Genomic DNA, 20,520 nt, shown 5'->3' with positions numbered 1-20,520 from the left:
CAGGGCTCCACACGCCACCCATGTGCCCTCTGTCTGCCTGTAGGCCTTGGGGTCCTGCCTGGGCTCCACCCCAACCCTGCCTCCCTCTCGCCAGGAGGGCCACCCCAAACCCACGCTGCGCCCCCGCAGCCTTCGAGACCTGGCCAGGGCCTGCTGTCCTGCCCCCGGGTCAGCTTGGCTCTGGCCTGCATGAGCCCTGCTGTTCTGGGGAGACCCTGCCACAGCTGGGGGACAGGGTCAGGTGGGCCCCCGGGGGCAGTGGAGGGGCAGGCTGCCCTCACATGACCCCACCCCCTGCCAGTCTGCCCCACTGCTGCCCTTGGGCCAACATCAAGTCCCACATGGGGTACATGGGGTAACGTGGGGTAAAGGGGTGGGGGTGTTGCTTACATCTCAGCTCATCTGCCACGAGCCCCTGAGAAGTGCCAGCCAGGGCTGCGTGGCCCACTCCTCACATCCTGCAGGACCCTGTGAGGAGCCTGGGAGCCTGGGGGTGCAGGAGCCCCAGGTTAGAGGCGGGAGCAGTGGGAGATGGGCAGGGGCTTAGGCTGAGTGTGTAGGGAGCCGTGCAGCCAGGAGGGCAGGCCCGGGGTGGGTGTCGGGCCTTAGGGGTGGGGGAGCGGCCTCGTGAGTAGGATGAGGCCCCAGCCTCTGGCCCCAAGCACTCAGTCCCAGCTGAGCAAACTCCGTGGCGGGGGCAGGGTGGCCAGGCCAAGGAGGAGCCCAGCTTGAGAGAAGAAAGGAGCACCGCGGCCCGGAGGTTCTGGGCAGGGCAGACAGACAGACCAGAGGCGGGAGCCCCAGGCTCAGACAGAACCCAGCGGAGGCACGGATCCCCGCGACGCTGAAACATGGGCCTGGGGAGGTGTCTCCGGAGGAGAAGGAACCAGGAGAGGTCACGGCAAGGCTCCTCCTGGAACAGGGAGGGATGCCGAGTGGGCAGCCCTGTCCGGGTAGACATGGGGGGAGGAGGGACAGCACGATCGGGCTTCCCTGAAGGACAAACTGGAGAAGGGGAATCTTCAGGCAAACAAAGTCCAAGGATTTGCCGAAATTACAGACGTAGGACTCAGGTGGAGAGGGCCTTCAGGGGGCACAGGGGGCAGGGGGCATGGTGTTCGGTGACGTGTCCCCGCGCACCCCCATCTCTCTCGCCACCGCGGGTCATGCAGAACCCACTCCTCCATCCTTCCTGCCTCCAGCCCCCACCTTTCCTCCTCACCCCCCCACAGGCCTGCTCCCACCGGCTTGCTCTGAAGCAAACCCTAGGTATCGCTTCATAATTCAGTCTGTGCCGCTAAGAGACTGTTTCCCAGAAAGTGACTAAGGCCATCGGCACACGGGTGCCCAGTCAGGGTTCCAGGCTCTGGGACGCCTGGTCTGATGAGGGCCCGCACACGGCCCACGCGCGGTAACTGCCTGATGTGCGTCTCGAGCCTCCGTATCCTCACGTTCTCCCTCCCGCTGGAAGAAACCCGATTGTCTTGCACTTGCCCCTGCCCACGTCTGCCCTGGACCAGCTGTTGAGTGCGGGCTGGGTCAGCGCGGCAGCGTCGCTCAGCAGTGCGTTCTCCTGTTGGGAGGTGCGTGGTCTCTGGTTCTTGTCTTACTGTATTTTTTTATGTAGTAAAATAGACCTAACACACAGTTGACCATTATAACCATTTTAAAGTAATAGCATCACGAAGGACAAAGAGGAATGCTAGTACTTGTGAGATGACTAGCAGATCAGAAAAACATAACATATATGCAACCAAAAACATAGCTTCAGAAGACAGAAAGCCACAGATGGCCAGTGACCCGCTCCAGCTCCTCTCTGCCCGTGGACAGCTCCAGCATCTGCCTGCAAAGATGTGGATTTGGAGAATGCAATAGATAGAGGGAGGCACATTGTTTTCTAGTACAAATGGGGCGTTCTCCAAATCAAAATGTTTTGGGTCCCCAAAGAGGCCTCAGGACGCCTTCAGACGTGGAAGCGGCCACGCAGGAGGCAGGCAGGGAACGAAGCCATGCCCCACCCCCCCCCCCGTGCCACCGAAAGTGTCTCTGCCCTAGCATTCCATACCCAGCCCAGCCATCACTGAGCGCGAAGGGACAGACATCTTCGGACGCGCCAGGAGCCACGCTGTATCTGCCAGGCGCTCTCTCGAGCTCCGGGAGGACCTGCTCTGTTACAACGAGAGCGTAAACCGAGCCAGAGAGCCGGCCGCAGCCCCACGCAGGAGCTGGAGCAAGGGAGCCCCTGGGGGAGTGGGGGGAGAGGTCTGCAGGACAGCTGTGTCCGGTGAGGCTTGGCCGTTCAGATCGGACAGCTGAGGACGAGGCTTCCCCAGGAGCGCCTGCCCTGACACGCGCCTGACCCGCGCTGGAGGGCAGGAGGACCCCAGCGGGGTTAGAAGCAGAAGCGCAGGGCCTGCCTAACGCCCTGGCTGTGGGGGCCTGGTGCCCCTAGATCATCCGTGTCCCCGCCCCCTGATGGCCCCAGCGGCTCCTGAACCCTCAGGGAGGCTGAGGCCAGACCCGGCCCCTGAGGCTCTGCAGCCTCTCTCCTCCTGGGGCCTTCAGCTGAGCCCTTGGTCAAAACAAAAGAGGATGCAGCCTGGGGACATACGCCAAAGGCTAAAGGGGAGGGGACAGTCCACAGGGTCTGCAGGAGGTGACTTGGGGAGGGGCAGTCCCCCCAGCAGCAGCCAGGCTACCAAAAATGTGCTATTTCATACCTGGCTCCTGCATGTCTATTCCACTGTTTTTCTTCAAACCGATCTTTTCTGCTCTTCTGCACGCACAACACATGTCACTCGGAACCATCTGAAAACCAGCGGTGCGCCTTCCCACGGCGCTAATGCAGCAGGACACGGAGTAGGGTAGCGTCCACACAGCAGGGGGACAGCGCGGGGCGTGGGGGCGGCCGCCCGCAGAGAGGCACGCGGCTCTTCTGGAGACAGCCCCGAGGCCGGCAGATCTGAACGCAGGCGGAGGCCGGCTCTGGGCGCGCGGCGAGCCTCCGAGGCCCGAGCTTCTCCCAGGTGATCGGCAGACCCAGCGCCCGTTCCGATTCAACTTCCTGCTGTTGTCTTACCACATGGTTCTAACACGTGTATGGAAGAGTGAAGCTTAATGATAAAGAGGTTGCTTTTGAAGAGGGAAAAAGAAAAAGCAAAGCAAAGCAAAGGGGCGGAATGTACAATCGGATATGAGGACGTGGCTCCAAGTGCAGCAGGGACACGGGGCGGTGTGGGCACGGGAGCTGGCAGAGGCCAGAGGCGAAGCCGGAGTGGCCGGCCCTCTGCGGCTCTGGGGTTCTCTGGGGAACCCGAGCTGAGAACCGCAGGCCGGCTCCGCGGCGTTCCGTCTGCGAGGCTCAGGCCAGAGGCCGGAGGTCTCCCCTCTGGAGAAAAGACCTGGATCCTAAAACCCGGGCCCCCCGGGGGCGGGCCGGACACCCGCCCTGTGGTTCCCCATGAAGAACACACCTGCCCAGATGCACACGAGCCCCCCGCGGCCCTGCGTTAAAGGGAACCGGACGGGGCATGTGGACCGCCTCGGAGACAGCAGAAGGAGAAGGGGATGCCAGGCGCAGGGACACACGGACACACCTGCGGACTGACAGGGTCACTGACTGGGACATGACGGAATTTCAGGACCCGGACACGGCCTGAGGGACACAGAGGGTCAGGGATTGGCCCAGCCGTTACGACGACACCAGAAGCCACGGGCAGCCCTGTGGCCAAGCCAGGATGGGCCACCTGGTCAGACCCCCATCAGGAGAGGGTCCCAACCAGTCGGCTTTCAGGAGACACTTCTCAGACGGGGAAGGCCAGCAAAATGAGGACAAGGACCAGGGAAGAGGAAGGTAGGGGTCAGTGACACTGGGACGGAAGACAGGGCCCCCTGGGTCCTGGAGAAGGGGCACCAGCGTGGGGCGGCTGCCACGGAACACCCATTGCAGGACGACCAGGCGTGCTGACCTGCGTTCTCCAGAGAAGTGGACAGACACACACGTGTGTGCACATAAAAGTCGCTCTAAGGGACCGGTCACCCGGTGCAGGCCGCGAGGTCCCCAACCGGTGGGCGGCGAGCTGCAGACCCAGGAGAGCCAGCCGTGGGCTCCACTCTGAGCCCCCAGGCCGAGCAGGCCCGTGTCCCAGCTGGACCAGCGGATTCTCTCTCCGCCTTGATGTTCTGTTCGCACCCCCGACTGATCGGACGAGGCCCACCCACACCGGGCCGGCATCTGCTTTACTCGGTTCACGGAGTCAGATGCCCATCTCATCCGGAAACGGCGGAGTCATGTTCCACCAAATGCCTGGGCGCCCACGGCCCAGCCACACGGACGGGTAAAGCGAGCCATCATGAAAGAAGGAACAAGACGCGATGATGAAACCAGAGGATCAGGTGTGGAAGGAAATGTAAGCAGGGTGCACTTCTTAACGGCTACCAAGTGCCCACTCTCACGCAGCACTGAGACAGCACGGCCCTGAGCTGGACACCCTGGGAGAGGAAGAGGGGGCCGTGCGTGCGCACTTCCACGCGGGAAGCCAACGACGGCTGAGTTCTCCCTCCAGGCTGTGGGGCTGAGGGAGTGCATCCACTCCAGGCCACCTCACCTCCTCCTCACCCTCCGCGGTATGTGTCGGGGACGGCAGTGCGCGCCCTGGCCCAGACCTTCCAGGAGAATGGTCACTGGACCTCCCAATGGGGCCTTCCGGGCAAGCGTTTCCTCCCAGTTGCAAAACCGCTCCCCTTTCCTGATGCCACTGGGTCTGTAGGCAATGCCGGGGCCACGGTAGCCACCCTGTGACCGTGCGGGCGAGCGGGGCTGACGTGCTGTGCATGGTGGAGCACTCAGGGGACGGCTCTGGGGCCTCCTCCTTCCAGGCTGCTCCCGTGACACGGTCAGCCCCGTGCGGCGTGAGCTCCTTCGGGGGCCTCCTGGCTGCCTGCGGCTGAGCCTGTCCTGACCAAGGCATCACACGGATCGCACGGCCAGGGGAAGACGCCTTCAACCCATAATCAAGAGGCAGGACATGAGCACAGACACACGGAGAGAATGAGCAGAGACATCAGCTCCAGACATGAGTTCTGCGCCTGCTTTCCACGCCCAGCCCTGACTTCACCGTTCCCGCTGCCCTGCCGCCCCTCTGGCCCTTCCCGCGGGCACTGCCCTCCATCCCCGGAGTCTCTCATATCACGACCCCTGACCAGTATCCTCACCTCTCTGGACCCACGGCTGCCCACCGCCCCCACTGGGAGAAGGCTGAACCTTGGGGGGAGCCAGGGCCCAGCCTGGTCCACGAGGAAGCCCTGCTGGCCAGGCCATCAGGACTCCCAGCCTGCCCTGTGGGGACTGCCGTGCAGCCACCCTCCCTCCCATCCTGGCCTCAGGAGGTGGCCCCAGCTCCTACCCAGAGAAGGGAGGTAGCGGCCAGCAGAAGCCTCCCAGGGGTCCCACCAGCGCCTGCCCACGGCAGAGGAGCGGGTCCCTCTCGCGTTCCAGCGGCACTGAGCGGTCCCAGGCCCCCCCCGACACAGGGTCCTTCCCGGCTGTGGTGCCCCTGGGCCCCCATCCTGACCCCCAGACCTGCTGCTGTGGAACCTCACGGGGCACAGACGTGAGATGGGGAGATAAGCCTGGGTTATTGGGATGTGCCCGAGGTCATCACAAGCGTCCTTATGAGGAGGAGGAGGAGATGTGATGATGGGAGCAGCGTCAGGGAGAGAGCCCAGGTGTGTGGGCACCTCTAGGAGCTGGAAAAGGCCAGGACGGGTTCTGTCCTGGAGCCTCCGGAAGGAACGCAGCATGCGGCCTGGTCCTAGCCCAGGGAGGCCTGTGTCGGACTCCTGCCCCCAGAGCTGCAGGATGATACATCTAAGCGGTCTTCAGCCATCACGTTTGCGGTTGTAGGTCTCTGCGGTGCGGGGTGTGGACGCAGGGTCTCCATGCCAGCTCAGTCCGCTGGCCCTGGCCCTTCCTCGTCCTCTAGGTCTCTGGGACGTCGGCTCCTTGGCTAGACCATCCCGCAGCCTGGCCCCCTCCTGCATGGGCGCGGGGTACTTGTCCCAGTCCCTCTTCCAGGCCCCCGGGTGTGCGGTAGGCACTCCAGAGAAATGCCCGTACTCACACCTCACCCGAGAGACCTGCCCACGCCCCGGGATCCTGACTCCAAGCCCACAGTGAGGCTGCGCTGGCCACGTCCTGGACGGAGGGGAACGTGGGGAGATGGGCTGGGTGGCCATGGTCAGCATGGAACGTTCTTGTGTCTGAATTATCTGAATTTTGTTACTTTTTGTGGCTGAATGATATGGCTCGACCGCACAGCTGACCCGCCGGCTGAGTCCACTCTCCAGTCCTGGGTGCAGCCCTGGGAAGGTACCTAGTGGATCACACGGCAACTCGACGGCTACCTTTTGGAGGAATGGCCAGACCCTTTCCCCTAGGGGCAGCACCTTGCGGATAGCTTGAAGGGACACCACCAGCCACCTCTGCTTGCATTACGAAAATGTTACTTTCCCTCCGCTGCAAGGAAAACAATGCGGGGTGCAGAGGCTGCCGCTTCTTCCCAGGTGCTCCTGGCTCCCCGCAGCTCCTCCTCTGCCCGGGCCGGGGCTCTGCGAGTGGAGGAGACGCCCGCCCGGCTGCTGGGGCGCTGGGCCCTGGTGTGTGTCTCTCCGGTGCGTAGGACACGGGGCGGCCGGCGAAGGCTGGGAAGCATAAACCCCTAGGTTTATTGGACGGTGTGATGGCGACTCTTGGACAGCAACCCCCAGGAACCGTGCTTTCCCCGGGCTCCAGAACCCCGTGAAGCCTCCTCCCTCGCGCAGCCCCAAGACCTGCCTTCTGACACAGGATGCAGCGAAGGAGCGCTGCCTGACATGTGAGGTGCGTCGCGGGACGTCTGGCCTGGTGACCCTGTGCTGGGGGAGCACCCCACTGCTCTAAGACCGCCATGCCGCACAGAAGGGACCCGCGCGGGGGGATGGCCAGCCAGCCCCGCTGCTCCGGCCGCCCAGCTGAGCTGCCAGACACGGGGCAATGAAGCTGTCCTGCACGTGCAAGCCCGCGGAGCCTCCTGAAGATTTCAGCCCCTGCGGCCCCCTGACCACAAGTGCAGAGAAACCCCACGGCAGAGCTGCCCAGCTGAACCAGGGCCTTCCATGCACCCAGACACTTAGCAACAAATGGGTGCTTCGAGCCACGACATTTTGGGGCGCCTCATTACACTACACAGCAATAGATAAGGAGACATGGGAATCAGCTTCAAGGCCAGGTGGCCAGTCCCGCCTGGCTATTAGCTGTGGGGCCATAGTCCAGAGAGCAGGTGCAGGGCTCAGCTCTCCTACCCCACGTTCTTAGCAGCCCCCGGGGAGGCAGCGGCTGCATTTGGAAGGGGTCCTCAGATCCACACCCAAGGAAGGAGTCCAGCTGTTGGGGCCTCTTCACAGCTAGGGAGGGGTGTCGGCAGGGTGGGCCTTCCTCAGGGTGGGAAGAGCAGCAGGCCCCAGAGGTGAAGGGGGCGCAGCTCCAGAGACTGGGAGCGGCAGCTCCTCCCAAGTGGGGCAGGTGGGCAGTTCCTCCCAGGAATCCCGAGCGGAGGGCCTGGCTCTCTGCCCCGGCCCTGGTCCCGCCCCCTTCCCGGGCTCTCCAGCCTCCCCCTCCTTCCAGGGCTGCTGTTTCCGCGGCCATCAGGCTCCCCGGAGGTGTCTGCACTGTCCCCCACCACCGCCCGCGCAGTGGCCCTGCAGCCCCTTCCTTCCTCCTCTTGCAGGCTCCACCGGGCAGCCGCGACCGCCGACCGGAGGCTCCCTTCAGGGCCCAGCTTCTCCTCCCCTGGGGCCTGACCTCGCCCCCGCATCACCTAATCTCAGGGCCGCGGTCAACCGGGGTGGGGTGGGACAGCCGCTCGGCTCCTCCCGCCGGGGCTGGACCGCGAAGTCCCAAGTCCCTCGAGCACGCGCCACCGCTTGTCCGGCGGGTCCCCTCCAGCCACGCCCGCGCCCGCCAGCCCGCACACCCCGCTGGACGCCCCCCGCAGCCGGGGTCCACCGGCTAGCCCCCCACTCCGCTCACACGTGGGGGCGGAGCCGGGAGCGCCCCACCTGCGCGCGGACCCGGCAGGTGCTGCCCGCGCGCCCGGCCCGCCCCGCCCCAGCCCGCCCCCGCGCCCTCCCGCCCCGCCCCGCGCCCTCCCGCCCCGCCCCGCGCCGCCCCGCCCCGCGCGCACTGGGCATGCCCAGAGCCGGGTCACGCGCCCGGCAGCCCGAGGCCGGTGCGGACTCTGCCCGCGTCCGCCCCGGGCCGGGCTGCCCTGCGCGCTGCCATGGAGCGCATCGAGGGGGCGGCCCTGGGCCGCTGCGCAGCCTCGCCCTACCTGCGGCCGTTCACGCTGCACTACCGCCAGGTGAGCCCGCCCCGCCCGCGCGCGCCCTCCGCGGCCGCCCCCCCCCGCAGCCCCGGCCCCGCCGAGCCCCGCCCACAGCCTGGGGCCCGCCCCCGCCCCGCCCCCTCCCTCGTGGAGCGCCCCCAGCTCCGCGTGCGGGTCCGGGTCGGGTCCGCTTCCCAGACCTGGTGAGCGCCCGAGTCGGGGCAGCTCTGGGGACGACCATCCCTCCGAGGAGGCTTTGCCGGGCCCCGGCACTTTTTGCAGGGGGACCTATGGGGCGCCCCGGGGGTCAGGGAAAGCTTCCTGGAGGCGGTGGTCTTCATTCTCGGCAGCGGCAGCGGAGCGTAGGGTTGTGGCGTGAGGAGGCAGGAGAGGGATCTGGCGGAGCCCTGGGGAGCCTCTCCAGGTGGGCTCCCTTCCGAGGGCACCTCCTCAGAGCCCCCACCTCGCAGGGGTGCAGGCAGGCTGCACCCCGGGCAACCCTCCCCTCTGCCCCCCCCCCCCCCCCCCCCCCCCGTCCCCAACGAGAGCAGGACCGCCCTGACGCCCAGAGTACCGTCCATATAGCGAGTTCACGAGAAGTGTTTGTTGGGCGAGTGAGAACCAGTTCTGGGGTTTGGGCGCCCCACCTTCTGCTTGCCCGCTGTTGGAGTGTCTCCGGGCCTTCCAGATGAGGACTGCCCTCCCGCCTCGCCGCCGAGACAGGTGGTCCAGGTGTTCCGTGCTCCTCTTTCCGGCCGCCCTGGGCTGGCAGCTCCCTGTCGGCTTGCCGGCCCTTCCTGTCGCCAGCCCGGGGAAGCCTTCTTAGCCTCCAGCCCTTGCTCGCCCTGTCTGTGGAGCCCTGTTGGCTCCAGGGGGACAGGGGCATCATGTCCCTGGGATGGGCCCTGGTTGGCAGTGCTGGCCCGGGGCAGAAGCAGGGGGTCAGTTGAGGGACAGTGTGGGGGCATGGAGGCCTCTGTTCTTCTCCTTGGCGTTGACTTTGGGTGGGGATGCCTGATGCCACCAAGGAGCTGGGGCTGCGGTGGGGTGGGCAGTGGGTAGGCACAGGTGGTCCAGGCACACACTTGCTGTGTGGCCTACGGCCGCCGTTCTGTCTCCCCGAGGTGAAGCCTGTCAGTGCGGCTCCGCTGATGGCTGTGGTGACCGGAGCGGAGCCAGGGCTGGTGGGAGGCGGTGGTGGGCACGGGCTGGGGAGCCAAGGCAGCGTTCCTTCAGGGGCTGTGGGACGTGGGGCTGGGCCGTGCATGCCACCGGCGGGGAGGGGGCATCTGCAGCCATCCTTGGCCCGGAGAGACGTGGTGGCCGGACAGACCAAAGGCAGGTCACCCGGCCCCCCCGGAAGATTAACCGGGCCTACACCCACCTAGCTGGTCCGGGGGTCCTGTGGCAGGGCTGGCTAGGCCTCACTGGGACTCTCTGGCCCGTCCCTTGCATCCTGTCTTGGCTGGACCGAAGGGTCTGACAGACATTGTGATCTTGAGCTGGGAGGGTCCCCGAGACTTGCACCAGGTGCCACTTACCCCGAGGGCGGCAGAGGCACAGCAGGTGTTGGCAGGCCTGGGGTGGGGGGGCAGGCCTGCTCTGGAGTGCGTCCTGGGTGGGTGGCCGGCCCTGGGGTGATGGCAGGCAGGCCCGGGCTTGCCTCCTGGGGGTGCTGCCTCCCGATGGCCTCCCAGGCAGCCTGACCATCCCCTTGAAACAAAGGCCCCTGCCACTCCTCCAGGAGAGCTCAAACCCACTCGCCCAGCTCCCCTTGGACCAGCATGTGGGCCTCTGCCTGTGAAGCCCCTCTGCTTGGAATGCCCTTCCCTCACTTCTGTGGGGCCTGGTACGGCGTCACCTCTTCCAGGAAGTCCTCCCTCTTCTGCAGCCCGGCTGCACGTTCTGTGTTTCTGGTGCTCAGGTCCATGTCCACTTCAAGGCCTGGACAGAGCCCCAAGGGCAGGGCCTGCGGCTCTGCAGTGCCTTAGGGCTGACCCAATGGCTGAGGGCAGATGGGCTAAGGACACCGGCGAGGGGCAGCCACAGGGCAGAGCCCCAGGGCCCTGGGTCCAGCCGCACTGGCAGAGACCCCTTGGGGAGGAGGCAGTGGCCGCTGTCCATGTCCACCCTAGCCCCAAGGATGGGAGCCCGCCTTGCCTAGTGGTAGCCAGCTGGCAGGATTCTGGGCCCCTCATACACCCTGCCTGTTGGAACCCCACGAATGCCTCTTCTGGCTCCCCCAGTGGGCCTGGTCCAGCCGCTGCCTCGCACTGCTTCCTTCATTCACTGATTGCTGCCTGGAGCCCTGCGAGCCCGTCGGGGGGTGGTGCCCAGGCTTGGGAGCAGGATGATGGACACAAGCGGCAGAACAGCAGGGTGACAGGATGCACGAGAGACAGCCCGGGACAGAAGCCGGGCCGCGTCCAGTCACCATCACCACATCACCATGTCCGGCAGGGGGGTCCCCCCGCCTAGCTGGGGCGCTCCCGCCCCAGCTGCTCCCGGTGCTGGTGTCCTCAGGAGGCCGGCCTGCCCCTCCCGCCTTCCTGTCTGCCCTGTCTATTGGCCTGAGGGAGCTTCGACACTGAAAACCTGATCTCTGCTCACCTCCACCCACACCCCATACTGCTCCTCCCCCATGCCCCTCTCGGCCCTGCCTACACTTGGTGACAGTGTACGTCTCTGCAGCTCCCTGAACTCAGCCTGTGCCAGGTGGCAGCTGCCTTTCCACCATGTGCTCTGGTTTTCGGCCCCACCCCTGGAGAGCATCAGGCTGGCTTTGACCTCCCTCCCCAACCCGCTGCAGCTCCCCGCTCTTGATGGGCCCAGGCCTTGAGGGGGCCGCCCGGGCACGGACCGGTGCAGGGGGTCTGTCTGGCCTGCCCAGCTTCCCAGGGCACTTGCACACATGCCGTCCGCCCTCTGGCTCCCCCTGACCCCTGACCGCTGGCCTGCCTCTTTCAGAATGGCACTCAGAAGTCATGGGACTTCATGAAGACACATGACAGGTGAGAGCCCAGCCTGGCCTGGCTGCTGGGGAAGCCCCAGGCTGATGCCTGCTGGGACACTGGGGTCCAGGGGCAGGGAGCCGCCCCCTGTCTCTGCCTTGCTGCACCCCTCATGTTCTCTGGGTGTGCCCTCTTGCTCCCGGCTCGGGCCGCCTGGACCGTAGTGGCCCGCGGGCCCTCTCGGACCTGGAAGAGGCCATCTGGGTGCCCTCGTCCTGCCCTGAGCATCAGGGGTGTGGGCTAGACGGCAGTGAGGCGCGAGGAGTGTGGCTGGTAGGCAGCCGGCCAGCAGGGACCACATGTCCCGTCAGTCAGCCGGCCTCAGCTGCTGCCACCCCCGACTGCCCAGCTGCCCAGCATGTCCTTCCCCACCCCCGTGCCCCCGTTCTGCCAGGCGGAATACAGTAGGCCTGCGTCCTGGCCTGACTGTGGGACCCTGGCACGCTCTGGCCCTGCCTGGGCCTCAGTCTCCCCATCTGAGTAAGGGACCAGTTTTCCCAGACTGCTGGGGAGAGGAGATGGGCTGAGCATGCTGGGAGCCAGGGGGCTGGGAGCCAGGGGCCTGGGGGAGGTGAGGTGAGGAATTGCTTCTGTGCTGAGCTCCATCCACCCCCCTACAGTGTGGCCATTCTCATGTTCAACTCTTCCCAGCAGAGCCTGGTGTTGGTGAAGCAGTTCCGGCCAGGTGAGGCCTGTGGGCATGGGCTGTGGGGCGAGGGGAGAGGCCCCTGGGGCCCTGGGGTCAGAATGTCAGTGTGGGGTGGGGGCTCCAGTGGGAACCAAAGCCCAGTGAGGGGGTCTGGCGTCCACTACGTGGCTGTGACCGTGGTCCGCCCTTCCCCAACCAGCCGTGTACGTGGGCGAGGTGGAACGCCATTTCCCAGGGTCCCTGGCAGCTGTGGACCAGGATGGACCCCAGGAGCTGCAGGTGGCACTGCCTGGCTCGGCAGGGGTGACACACGAGCTGTGTGCGGGCCTTGTGGACCAGCCCGGGCTCTCGCTGGAGGAAGTGGCCTGCACGGAGGCTTGGGAGGAGTGTGGCTACCGCCTGGCTCCCTCCGACCTGCGCCGGGTCGCCACCTACAAGTGAGTGGGGTTGGGCCGCAGGCCTGCAAAGCTGGGGAAGGGCATCTTGTCGGCACCACCTGGGGGATGGGACAGGCTGGGAGGCAGTGAGCGCCCCGTCCCCAGGGGCATGCAAGCAGGGCAGTTCCTCCTTGTTTTTCAACATGGTGTCGGGGGAAGGTTGGGCAGAACCACCTCAGATTGTGCTCCAGGCCGGAACCCAGGGCTCTTGGGGGCAGTTCTGGAGCATGCGAGCCCCCACCCTTCGGCCCCTAGCTGTGTGGGGCTGTGTGGGGCCGGCTCTGGGCCCAGCTGCTGCTGGCAGATGCCTCTACTTCCTGTGGGATTAAGCACCGGTCGCCGGGGGTGGGGGTGAGTCACAGATCTGCTGTCACACGGCGGCTCAGGAATGAGGCTGGGGGGCAGGGGCTCCTGCGTGGCTGGGGAGGGGAAGGGGTGTGGCCTGGAGCCTAGACTTCAGGGCCTGCCCCCACCGAAGCCGGGTGTCCCCCACCACCTTCCCCATGCGGCTGTCCTTCCAGGATGGGACGGGACGGGACACTGGGGTGAAGCCCCTGCATCCCCTGCCCCAGCGATGCTGTCATGGGTCCCTGAGCCTGGTGAAGTGTGGGAGCAGGAGGACACCCCCCACCATGACACTGAGCATGGACCCCGACAGCCTTCTCTAGAGGGGAGGGGGGTGGTGGGGAGCTCTGCTTCGCAGCCCAGTGCAGGGGCCACTCAGCGTTGGGCCCAGGTCCTCTGCCTCAGCAGCCCAAGGGCTTTGTCAGGGTGTCTCCCTGGCCTGGGGGCTGGGGGGCTGGAGCGGACCTCCAGGCCGAGGAAGGAGAGGAGCCTGGGCTTGGAGCCCCCACGTTCAACATAGGTGCCAAGTGGTTGAGCATCTTGGTCTGAGGGGCAGGCCTGCTGTCTGCAGGTGTCCTTGGTGCTGGGGGCCAGGAGCATCTGAGGGTCCTGATCTGGGGCCGGGGTTGAGCCAGCGGGAGGCACCCTGGCAGGGCGGGGGACCCTGGATGAGGTGAGCCTGGGCGGAGTCCTGGCAGAGGGGCTACACCGCCTCCCTTGCTCTGGGGCACGTGGATGAACAACCCCCGCCGTGGCGGTTCCACAAGCTATATCAGGGCTATAGCCTGATCCCGAGGGTGCTGGGGAGCCGGGAGGACTCTGGGCAGCAAGCAGCTTGTGAAGACTTGCATTTTGCAGACGAGATGTGGCTGTGGGGAGGCAGGACTGAAGGGGCTGGAGTAGAGGTCAGGGCAGCTGTGCCTGGGGCTCTGCTGGGGGCTGGACAGACAGAGCGAGAGCCAGGCCACTCACCTGCCGGTCACAGGTGACAAGGCCCAGGCATTCCTCTGCGATCGCCCAGCAGACGATGGGGCTGCGCATAGTCTTCTTGCTCCGGGTCGGAGGCTGTGCCCGTCTCCTTCACGCGCCGGCGGAAACTGGGCCTGGAAGCCCCACAGACTGGCGCTTCCATCAAAGGCGCGGGCCGTGGCCCCCGCCGGAAACAGGCCGTCAGGAGGGACTGTGGCAGATAAGCGGCTGGGGGTGGAGGAAGCAGCTGGGTGAGGCCCGTCTGGATGGGGCTCCCCTCCTGGGGAGTGGGGCACGGAAGCCCCCCTGTGTGCTGGGCCGCTTGCAAGAGCAGCCTCCACCCTGCAGGTCTCTGGCTGGCCTCAGACACCCTCTGGTCCTCCTCTCCCCCTGCACGCTTGTGCTTGACTCTCCCCTCCGGTCCCAGGATGTAGACGGGCCTGCCACTGCCCTGTCCTCACAGACGTCCCATCCCGGCTGCCCACGCCGGCCTTCCGCTGCTGCCACTCTGGGCCACGGCGCTGCCACTGGGTGCCTGTCCCCTTCCTGGTGGCCACCAGCCACCGAGGGAGGGGACTCCCTCTCACCCCTCCACGCCCCGGCTGCCTCAGCACAAGCCCTCCCCAACCTGGAAGTGGCGTCCCGGGGGGCTGGCATTGGGGGCTGTCACAGGCCGGGCCACACGGTTGCCAGGTGGGTCCTCGCTTCCGGCCAGCCTGGAGCCCTGGGTGTAGGCCACGGTCCGTGCTGGGGAGGGAGGCCCTGGCTGAGGGGCTCCCGTGGGCAGAGGGGCCGCGACCTGCACGAGGGTGCTGCGGACCCACACCGCAGAGATCTAACGGCTTTGGTCAACCCCCCTTGACAACCTCACAGTAGCTGTGGGTCCGCAGTCTGCCTCCTGGGAACAGGCCAGTGCTCATGGGCTGGCCATAGTACAGTCAGGGCATCGGCCGGGGCCGTGGGCTCATCTGGGTCTCAGGGTCCCCTTTCCAGCTCACGCGGTTGTGGCAGAATCCAGCTCCCTGTGGCTGTGTGGCTGTTGGCCGGGGACTACCGTCCGTTCCCTGAGGCCACTGGCAGGCCTGGACCACGTGGCCCCCACCCATGGCAGCTTGCTTCGTCTACAAGGCTCGCAGGATGGTGCCTCTCTGATTTCCTCCATCTCTGTCGTCTAAGCCTTCACCGAAGAGCTCACCTAATTAGGTCAGGCCCACCAAGATAATCTCTCAATGAACTGGAAGTCAACTGATTAAAGCCCTCAGTTACACGCGCAGAAGTCTTCCACCTTTGCCACGTGACATAAGAATCACAGAAGTGATAGCCAGCATGTTGCCAGGTTTCTGCCACACTTGAGGGTGGTGGGAATCTGGCGGGGGACGCAGGGCGGTGTATCCCGGAGTCCTGCCTGCCAGACGGGTCTCCCTGGCAGGAGTGGCTAGAAGGAGGGCTGGAAGGGGCAGGGGTGGCCCGTGAGGCCTGCGTGGGTGGCTCAAGAGATGCTGTCTCAACCCGTAGGTCTGGTGTGGGACTCACTGGCTCCAGCCAGACTATGTTCTACGCAGAAGTGACAGATGCCCAGCGGGGCGGCCCGGGCGGAGGCCTGGCAGAGGAGGGCGAGCTCATTGAGGTGGTGCACCTGCCCCTGGATGGTGCCCAGGCCTTCGCGGATGACCCGGATGTCCCCAAGACCCTCGGCGTCATCTTTGGCATCTCATGGTTCTTCAGCTGTGTGGCCCCTGGCCTGGGTCCCCAGTGAGACTCCAGGGGCTCAAGATCAAGGCTGGTTCTGGCCACTCGCCCTACAGATCAAATAAAGGCTCGTGTGGCTCCAGCCTGTGTCCACTGGCTCCGAGCTGTGACCAGGGGTGGGCTGGGGGAGGTGGAGGGACAGTGGATCTTTCCCAGATGGGCCCTGGGGGAGGGTGGGCTCTCCATGAGAGCCTCTCAGCTCCACTGAGAAGCCTCTGGCTGCAGGCAGGGAAGGGACGGCTGTGGGCAGCTGGTGGTGGGCAGAGGGCTAAGGTCAGGCCTTAGGTGGGGGCCTGGGGAGAGACAGGGAGGATGGTGCCAGGCCAGGCCACCTCCCAGGGCAGGGGAGGTGGGGATGGGGGCTCGGCCGGGCAAGCACTCGAGGAGGACTGCGTGGTGGGCCACAGGGTGGCCGTATGGCCGTGGTAGTGGCGGCTGAGCCAGCCCTCAGGAGGCGGGGGTGGGGACGGAAGTGCGGGCTGTGCGTTCCGGAGGGCACACGCTCCCAGCTCCGGGGCTGAGCTAGAGCCCCTCTCTGGGAGCCCGAAGCCAGAGCTGCTCTGGATCTGGGTCTCGTGCCCCCAGTAGCCCCTGCACCCCTGGGCCGCTGGGAGTTTGTGCCAGCCTGCGTGTGGGCCTGCGAGCCCAGAAGGACCCCTGCCCTGCACACTCGCCTGCGTCTGTGGCCCTTAAACACTTGGGGTCACAGGAGGGCCCGGTGCCCACTCAGCTACACACCCAGTAAGGCCTCCACAGGTAATGGGTGGACTGGAGCCCATTGTGGAGAGTATGCCGCAGTCTCGGGCCTTTGCAGGATGGGGGCCTGGCCTGAGGGCTGGGAAGCTCCTGGAGGGAGGGCCAGCCTGACCCTTCCCCTGAGCCCTCCAAGTCCTGCGGCCAGCCCCATGGGCCATGCTGTGGGTGATGGGTTTGGGGCGGTTTGGAGAGGGCAAGGTGTCCAGGGGCTGTTGCCGTCACAGGCAGGTGGGGACTGGAGTGGCCAGGAGCTGTGCTGCAAACCTCACTTAGTGCCCTGAGCCGCCGTGTCCCCTGGGACTGGGCCTCAGGCCGTCGTGGTGGAAGATGCTGAGCAAGACCATGCCTTTGGCTCTCACTGAGACCCCGTTGCCAGGTGGGGGCGCCTCACTTGGGCTGAGGTCCACCTGTCCCCCTGTAATCCCCCTGCCCTGGCCCCAGGCTGACCCCATGCAGGCAGGTGTTTTTTCCTGAGCATGCATGGAGGGTCCGTCCCTCCTGCTGGCCTGGGGAGTGCTTGGGGGGCTCAGCCCAGTTGGGACCGGCACGGTGCAGACAGCCCCTGGCAGCGACGGAGGCTGCCCCGCGGAGGCCGTGCCCGAGGGGCTGGCAGGGCTGGGCGGCAGTGGGGTCCTGGGCAGCCCCGCTCCACCCTGTCTGGAGGAGCCCAGCGGGGCTGCAGTGCATCTGGAGAACAGCTCACTGCCCAGCCTAGAACCACCCCACCCTGGCTCCCTCCCTCGCCGCCTGCCTGGTGCCCACCTCTAGCGCTCCACTGTCCTTCTTGGCGGGCCTGCGGGCATTGCCCACGGCCTCAGATCGGCCTCTGGCAGGAATGGGTGGCGCCGGCGGCTCCCTGTGCTGTGGGGAGCAAGCTGGAGGCTCCGAACTGGCAGGGTGGGGGGCGAGGGACAGAGCCCCTGGATGTGGGTGCAGCCCAGCCCCCCCAGGCTGCTCTGCGGCCTGGCCGGACAGGTCAGCAGGCACTGCTGCTGGGCCTAATGGAGCTGGCATCGATTTCCCGGCACCGGGGGCTTGGGGGGGGGGGGGCTGTAACCGGAAACTCCCCTCCCTGCGGCTATATTTAGCAGCACAGAACGCGGGCGGAAGCGCAGCTCACTCCTGAGCCAAGCCGGCTCTGTCCGAACTCCGGGCAGCCTGCACCCCAGCCTGGTCCTGAAGGCCCGCTGCCAGCGCGGGGGCCTCCACCCCACGTACGCCTTGGGCACAAGTGGCGCACCCACCTCGGAACGCGCCTGAGAACCCCTCTTACTGGGGAGCTCAGGGAGGGAGCCCCCAGGCTAGGGGGCAGGTGGAGCTGGGTGGGAGACACGTGTTGTGACCCAGTGGGTCCCAGAGCAGGGACAAGGTCTTCCTGGAAGAGGCAGGGCGGCCTGGCCCAAAGCAGGAGCCCCGACCCCATCAGATCCCCAGCCCTCCAGCCCAAGGGCTGCAGAAATCCCTATGGGGGGACCCCAAAGGGGAGGACTTGCCCATCTACCCGCAGCCCCCAAGGCCTACCCCTTGCCTGAAGTGGCCACCTTCCTGACTTGACCCTCTCCTGGGTATTCAGTCTGGGCTGTGGCTCCTAGGGAACAGGAGGGAAAGGGGACAGTGAGTGGGAGGGGGCTTCCATGCCCTGCTGGGTGGCCCCCTGGGAGCCAGCCCCCAACAGGTGTCCTGGGTCTGCTGGCCCCCTGGTACTGCCCTGATTCTCACCCAGCTGCTCTGGGCCGGGAGGACCCCCGTCCTGCTCCCACGAGGTCTGGGGGGAGGCAGATGAGGCCAGGCCATTGTCTCCCTAGCTTTGCAGGGCAGGTGGGGGCTCTCTGCATCCCCGAGGCAGGGCTGGCCCTCAGGAAGGGCCCCGGGGAGGCTGCATCCTTGGATAGGCTGAGCCTGAATCTCGAGATGGAGTGAGCATCCCTCACGGGTGCCTCCAAGCTGAGACAGCTCTGGGCGGGGAGAGAGCCATTGCTGAAACGCAGCAGCTTCTGGAGCTGGCCGCACAGCAAGTCTCTGGGCTGTCCTTCCCTCCCAAGCTGTGGCCACGGGCAGGAAGCTGCAGAGGTGGCTGAGGGAGGGGCACACCGGGGGGTTGTTCTCTGGATCCCGCCTCTCACTTTGCCAGGAATTCCCCCTGCTCGGGCCCTCTGCTGCCAGGCCCTGGCCCGGTCACTGTCCCCTCTCACTTGCACTGTGGCCCTGCCCTCGCCCTCTGCTGCTCCTGCTCCGCAGCCAGGGATCTCTGTGAGAATGTAAGTCACCACCGGGCAGCGCAACCCGGCTAGCTGCTCTCCGTGCTTCCCTTGGTCTTAGCGTGAAGACCAGTGGAGAGGCCCAGTGCAGCCCGGCACCCACTACCACCAGAAGCCTCACCTAGGCCCCTGACCCGCTCGGCCTCTGCCACTGTGTCCTTCTCACAGGCCTTCATGGGGGTCAGGCTTCCTCACCCCGGGGCCTTTGCATGTGCCGTTCCCAGCTCCTCACCCGGCTGACCCTCGCCTGCCTTTGGGTCTTAGCAGGCCCCCTGCGCAGTTTGCCCTGTCGGCCTCACCCTTACAGTTTGTCGTTCTATCTCTGTTCACCCCTAGACCAGGGCACCCCCCAGGGGTTCACCACTTGGCTGAATGCTGGGCAGAGGCACCCAGGGCTTCCCTGGATAGTGGGGCGGTGGGCATGGACCAGGATGGAGCCCTGATCCCCTGGAGCTGTGCATGTGTGTGTGTGTGTGAGTGTGTGTGTGGGGGGTCTCCTCACTTGTCTTGGGGGCTGCAGTACATGGGTGCGTGCTTCTGGGCCGGGGCAGAGAGAAGGAAGCATCCCCACAGTGACCCCCCCTTCCCGGCCAGCAGTAACTGGAAGGCTCTGAACACAGCTTGCATTCCCTTATTTGGCGGGGGTCGCTGAGTGTGGCAGGCCTGGCTTGTGTCCTGCTCCCTCATCCCAGCAGACAGAGGGGCTCAGGTAGGGAGCGATGGGCCCGCGAAGCAGAGCCAGGCCCACCCCTTCAGGGCCTTCCAGCTGCGCCCAACGCCTGGATCCTGGAGGGGCAGCGCCGATACACCCCATGTTGGGGTGGTATTCTCTGACCTCGGGGCCCCTTGGGCAGCTTGCCGCACACCCTGGTGAGAGAGGGGGCGGCGCTTGCGCTCCCGAGCCCCTTCTGCCAGGCCCGCCGCCCCCGCGCTTGGCCCCCTTCAAAGCCGCTTCTCCCAGGAAGCCTTCCGCGCCCCACCCCGCCCCGCCGGCGCCGGCCGTAGCAGCTCCTAGATCCAGGCAGGGACTGCACTCCCAGCACCCAGCACCCAGCGCCCAGCCAAGGGGCCCACGACAGACTTGCGCGAGGAGCCAGAGGAGAGAAGACAGCCCAGTTATTGCGGGGTGGGGCCGGACGCCTGCGGACCTCGGGGTCCCTAGCTGCCCGGGCGACCGCCAGCCCTGGAAGGGACCCTGCTTGCCGGAGGGGAGCTGATGTTTGCAGACAAGGAACCCTGGGTGTTGACCCCGGGTGGGGGGGCGTCGCGAGGTTACCCCGGCAGAGGGCAGCACGGTGATGACGGAGGAGCGGGACGTGGGGACCTGGTGACCAGGACAGCAGGAGGAGCCTCTTTGGGCAGCTCTCACCTCGTCCTTCTGAACGTGCACCACCGTCTCTTATTCCCTGACCGTGTCCCCGCGTCCCCGCCCAAGCCCAGTCTCCGGCCTGGGTGTTCCGCAAGAGCGTGGCCTGGCGACCCCTGCGCCGGCGCGCACCCGGGCACCCGGCTTACGCCGCGGAGCATCTGTCGCCTGGCGGCCCGACCCGCGACCGGTGCGGCGGAAGGGCAGGGGTGTCGGAGAGGAGCAGCGCCCCCTGCGGCCGGCGTGGAGGCGGTAGGGGCGGCGCGGCGGGGGACATTCCCCAAGGAAGGGTCCCAGGCCGCGCCCGCCCCGCGTGGGGGCAGAGCCCTGATTTGCGCCGGAGGCGGCTTCTCCCCTGGGACGGCGAGGAGCGCGGCGGCGGCGCACTGATGGGAGGGGACCTCGGCGGTGACCTCAGGGGCGCCCCACCCCCGGCTCCTGACACCCGGCGGGGCTCGGGCGAAGGGAGGCCGCTTGGCGGCGCCGGCCCCCGCACGCCGGCTTTGGCGGAGGCGTGACGGAACCCCGGCCGCCCCGGAGCCCGGCGAAGCGCGCGCCGGGTCTGGGCGCGGGCAGGAGCGCCCTCCGCCGCCTTTAAAGCCGGGCGCCCCCGGCCC

General features: G+C 66.5%; 1 protein-coding gene and 1 long non-coding RNA gene across 5 annotated transcripts; one reads left to right on the top strand and one right to left on the bottom strand.

The window, feature by feature from the left end:
* Positions 1–1,648: 1,648 nt before the first annotated feature.
* LOC118549301 (uncharacterized) lies at positions 1,649–7,614 on the bottom strand. Of its 2 annotated transcripts, none has more exons than XR_004924026.2 (2): positions 2,721–7,614; positions 1,649–1,843 (listed from the first exon to the last, which is right to left on the bottom strand). It is a non-coding gene; the product is annotated as an uncharacterized LOC118549301 (long non-coding RNA). The 2 variants fall into 2 exon arrangements; XR_013440856.1 differs by lacking the exon at positions 2,721–7,614 and adding an exon at positions 2,066–2,482.
* A 601-nt stretch (positions 7,615–8,215) lies between these two features.
* On the top strand, positions 8,216–15,605 carry NUDT14 (nudix hydrolase 14). Of its 3 annotated transcripts, XR_004924018.2 has the most exons (6): positions 8,216–8,399; positions 11,331–11,374; positions 11,995–12,059; positions 12,223–12,460; positions 14,951–15,110; positions 15,290–15,430. XR_004924018.2 is itself a non-coding variant. In XM_036113554.2 (5 exons), the coding sequence occupies exons 1-5, from the start codon at positions 8,319–8,321 to the stop codon at positions 15,528–15,530; spliced, it is 669 nt and encodes a 222-aa protein (XP_035969447.1). In that variant the 5' UTR covers positions 8,225–8,318; the 3' UTR covers positions 15,531–15,605. The 3 variants fall into 3 exon arrangements, 2 of the variants coding, with proteins under 2 accessions (XP_035969447.1, XP_077910432.1); XM_036113554.2 differs by lacking the exon at positions 14,951–15,110 and having other exon boundaries at positions 8,225–8,399; positions 15,290–15,605; XM_078054306.1 differs by lacking the exons at positions 11,331–11,374; positions 14,951–15,110 and having other exon boundaries at positions 8,225–8,399; positions 12,029–12,059; positions 15,290–15,605.
* Positions 15,606–20,520: the final 4,915 nt, after the last annotated feature.

The sequence above is a fragment of the Halichoerus grypus genome, chromosome 8 (assembly GCF_964656455.1).
Source record: "Halichoerus grypus chromosome 8, mHalGry1.hap1.1, whole genome shotgun sequence".
In the NCBI taxonomy this organism is placed as follows: domain Eukaryota; kingdom Metazoa; phylum Chordata; class Mammalia; order Carnivora; family Phocidae; genus Halichoerus; species Halichoerus grypus.
The sequence above is the reverse complement of the archived record's forward strand: the minus strand, read 5'-3'. Positions and strand labels throughout refer to the sequence as shown.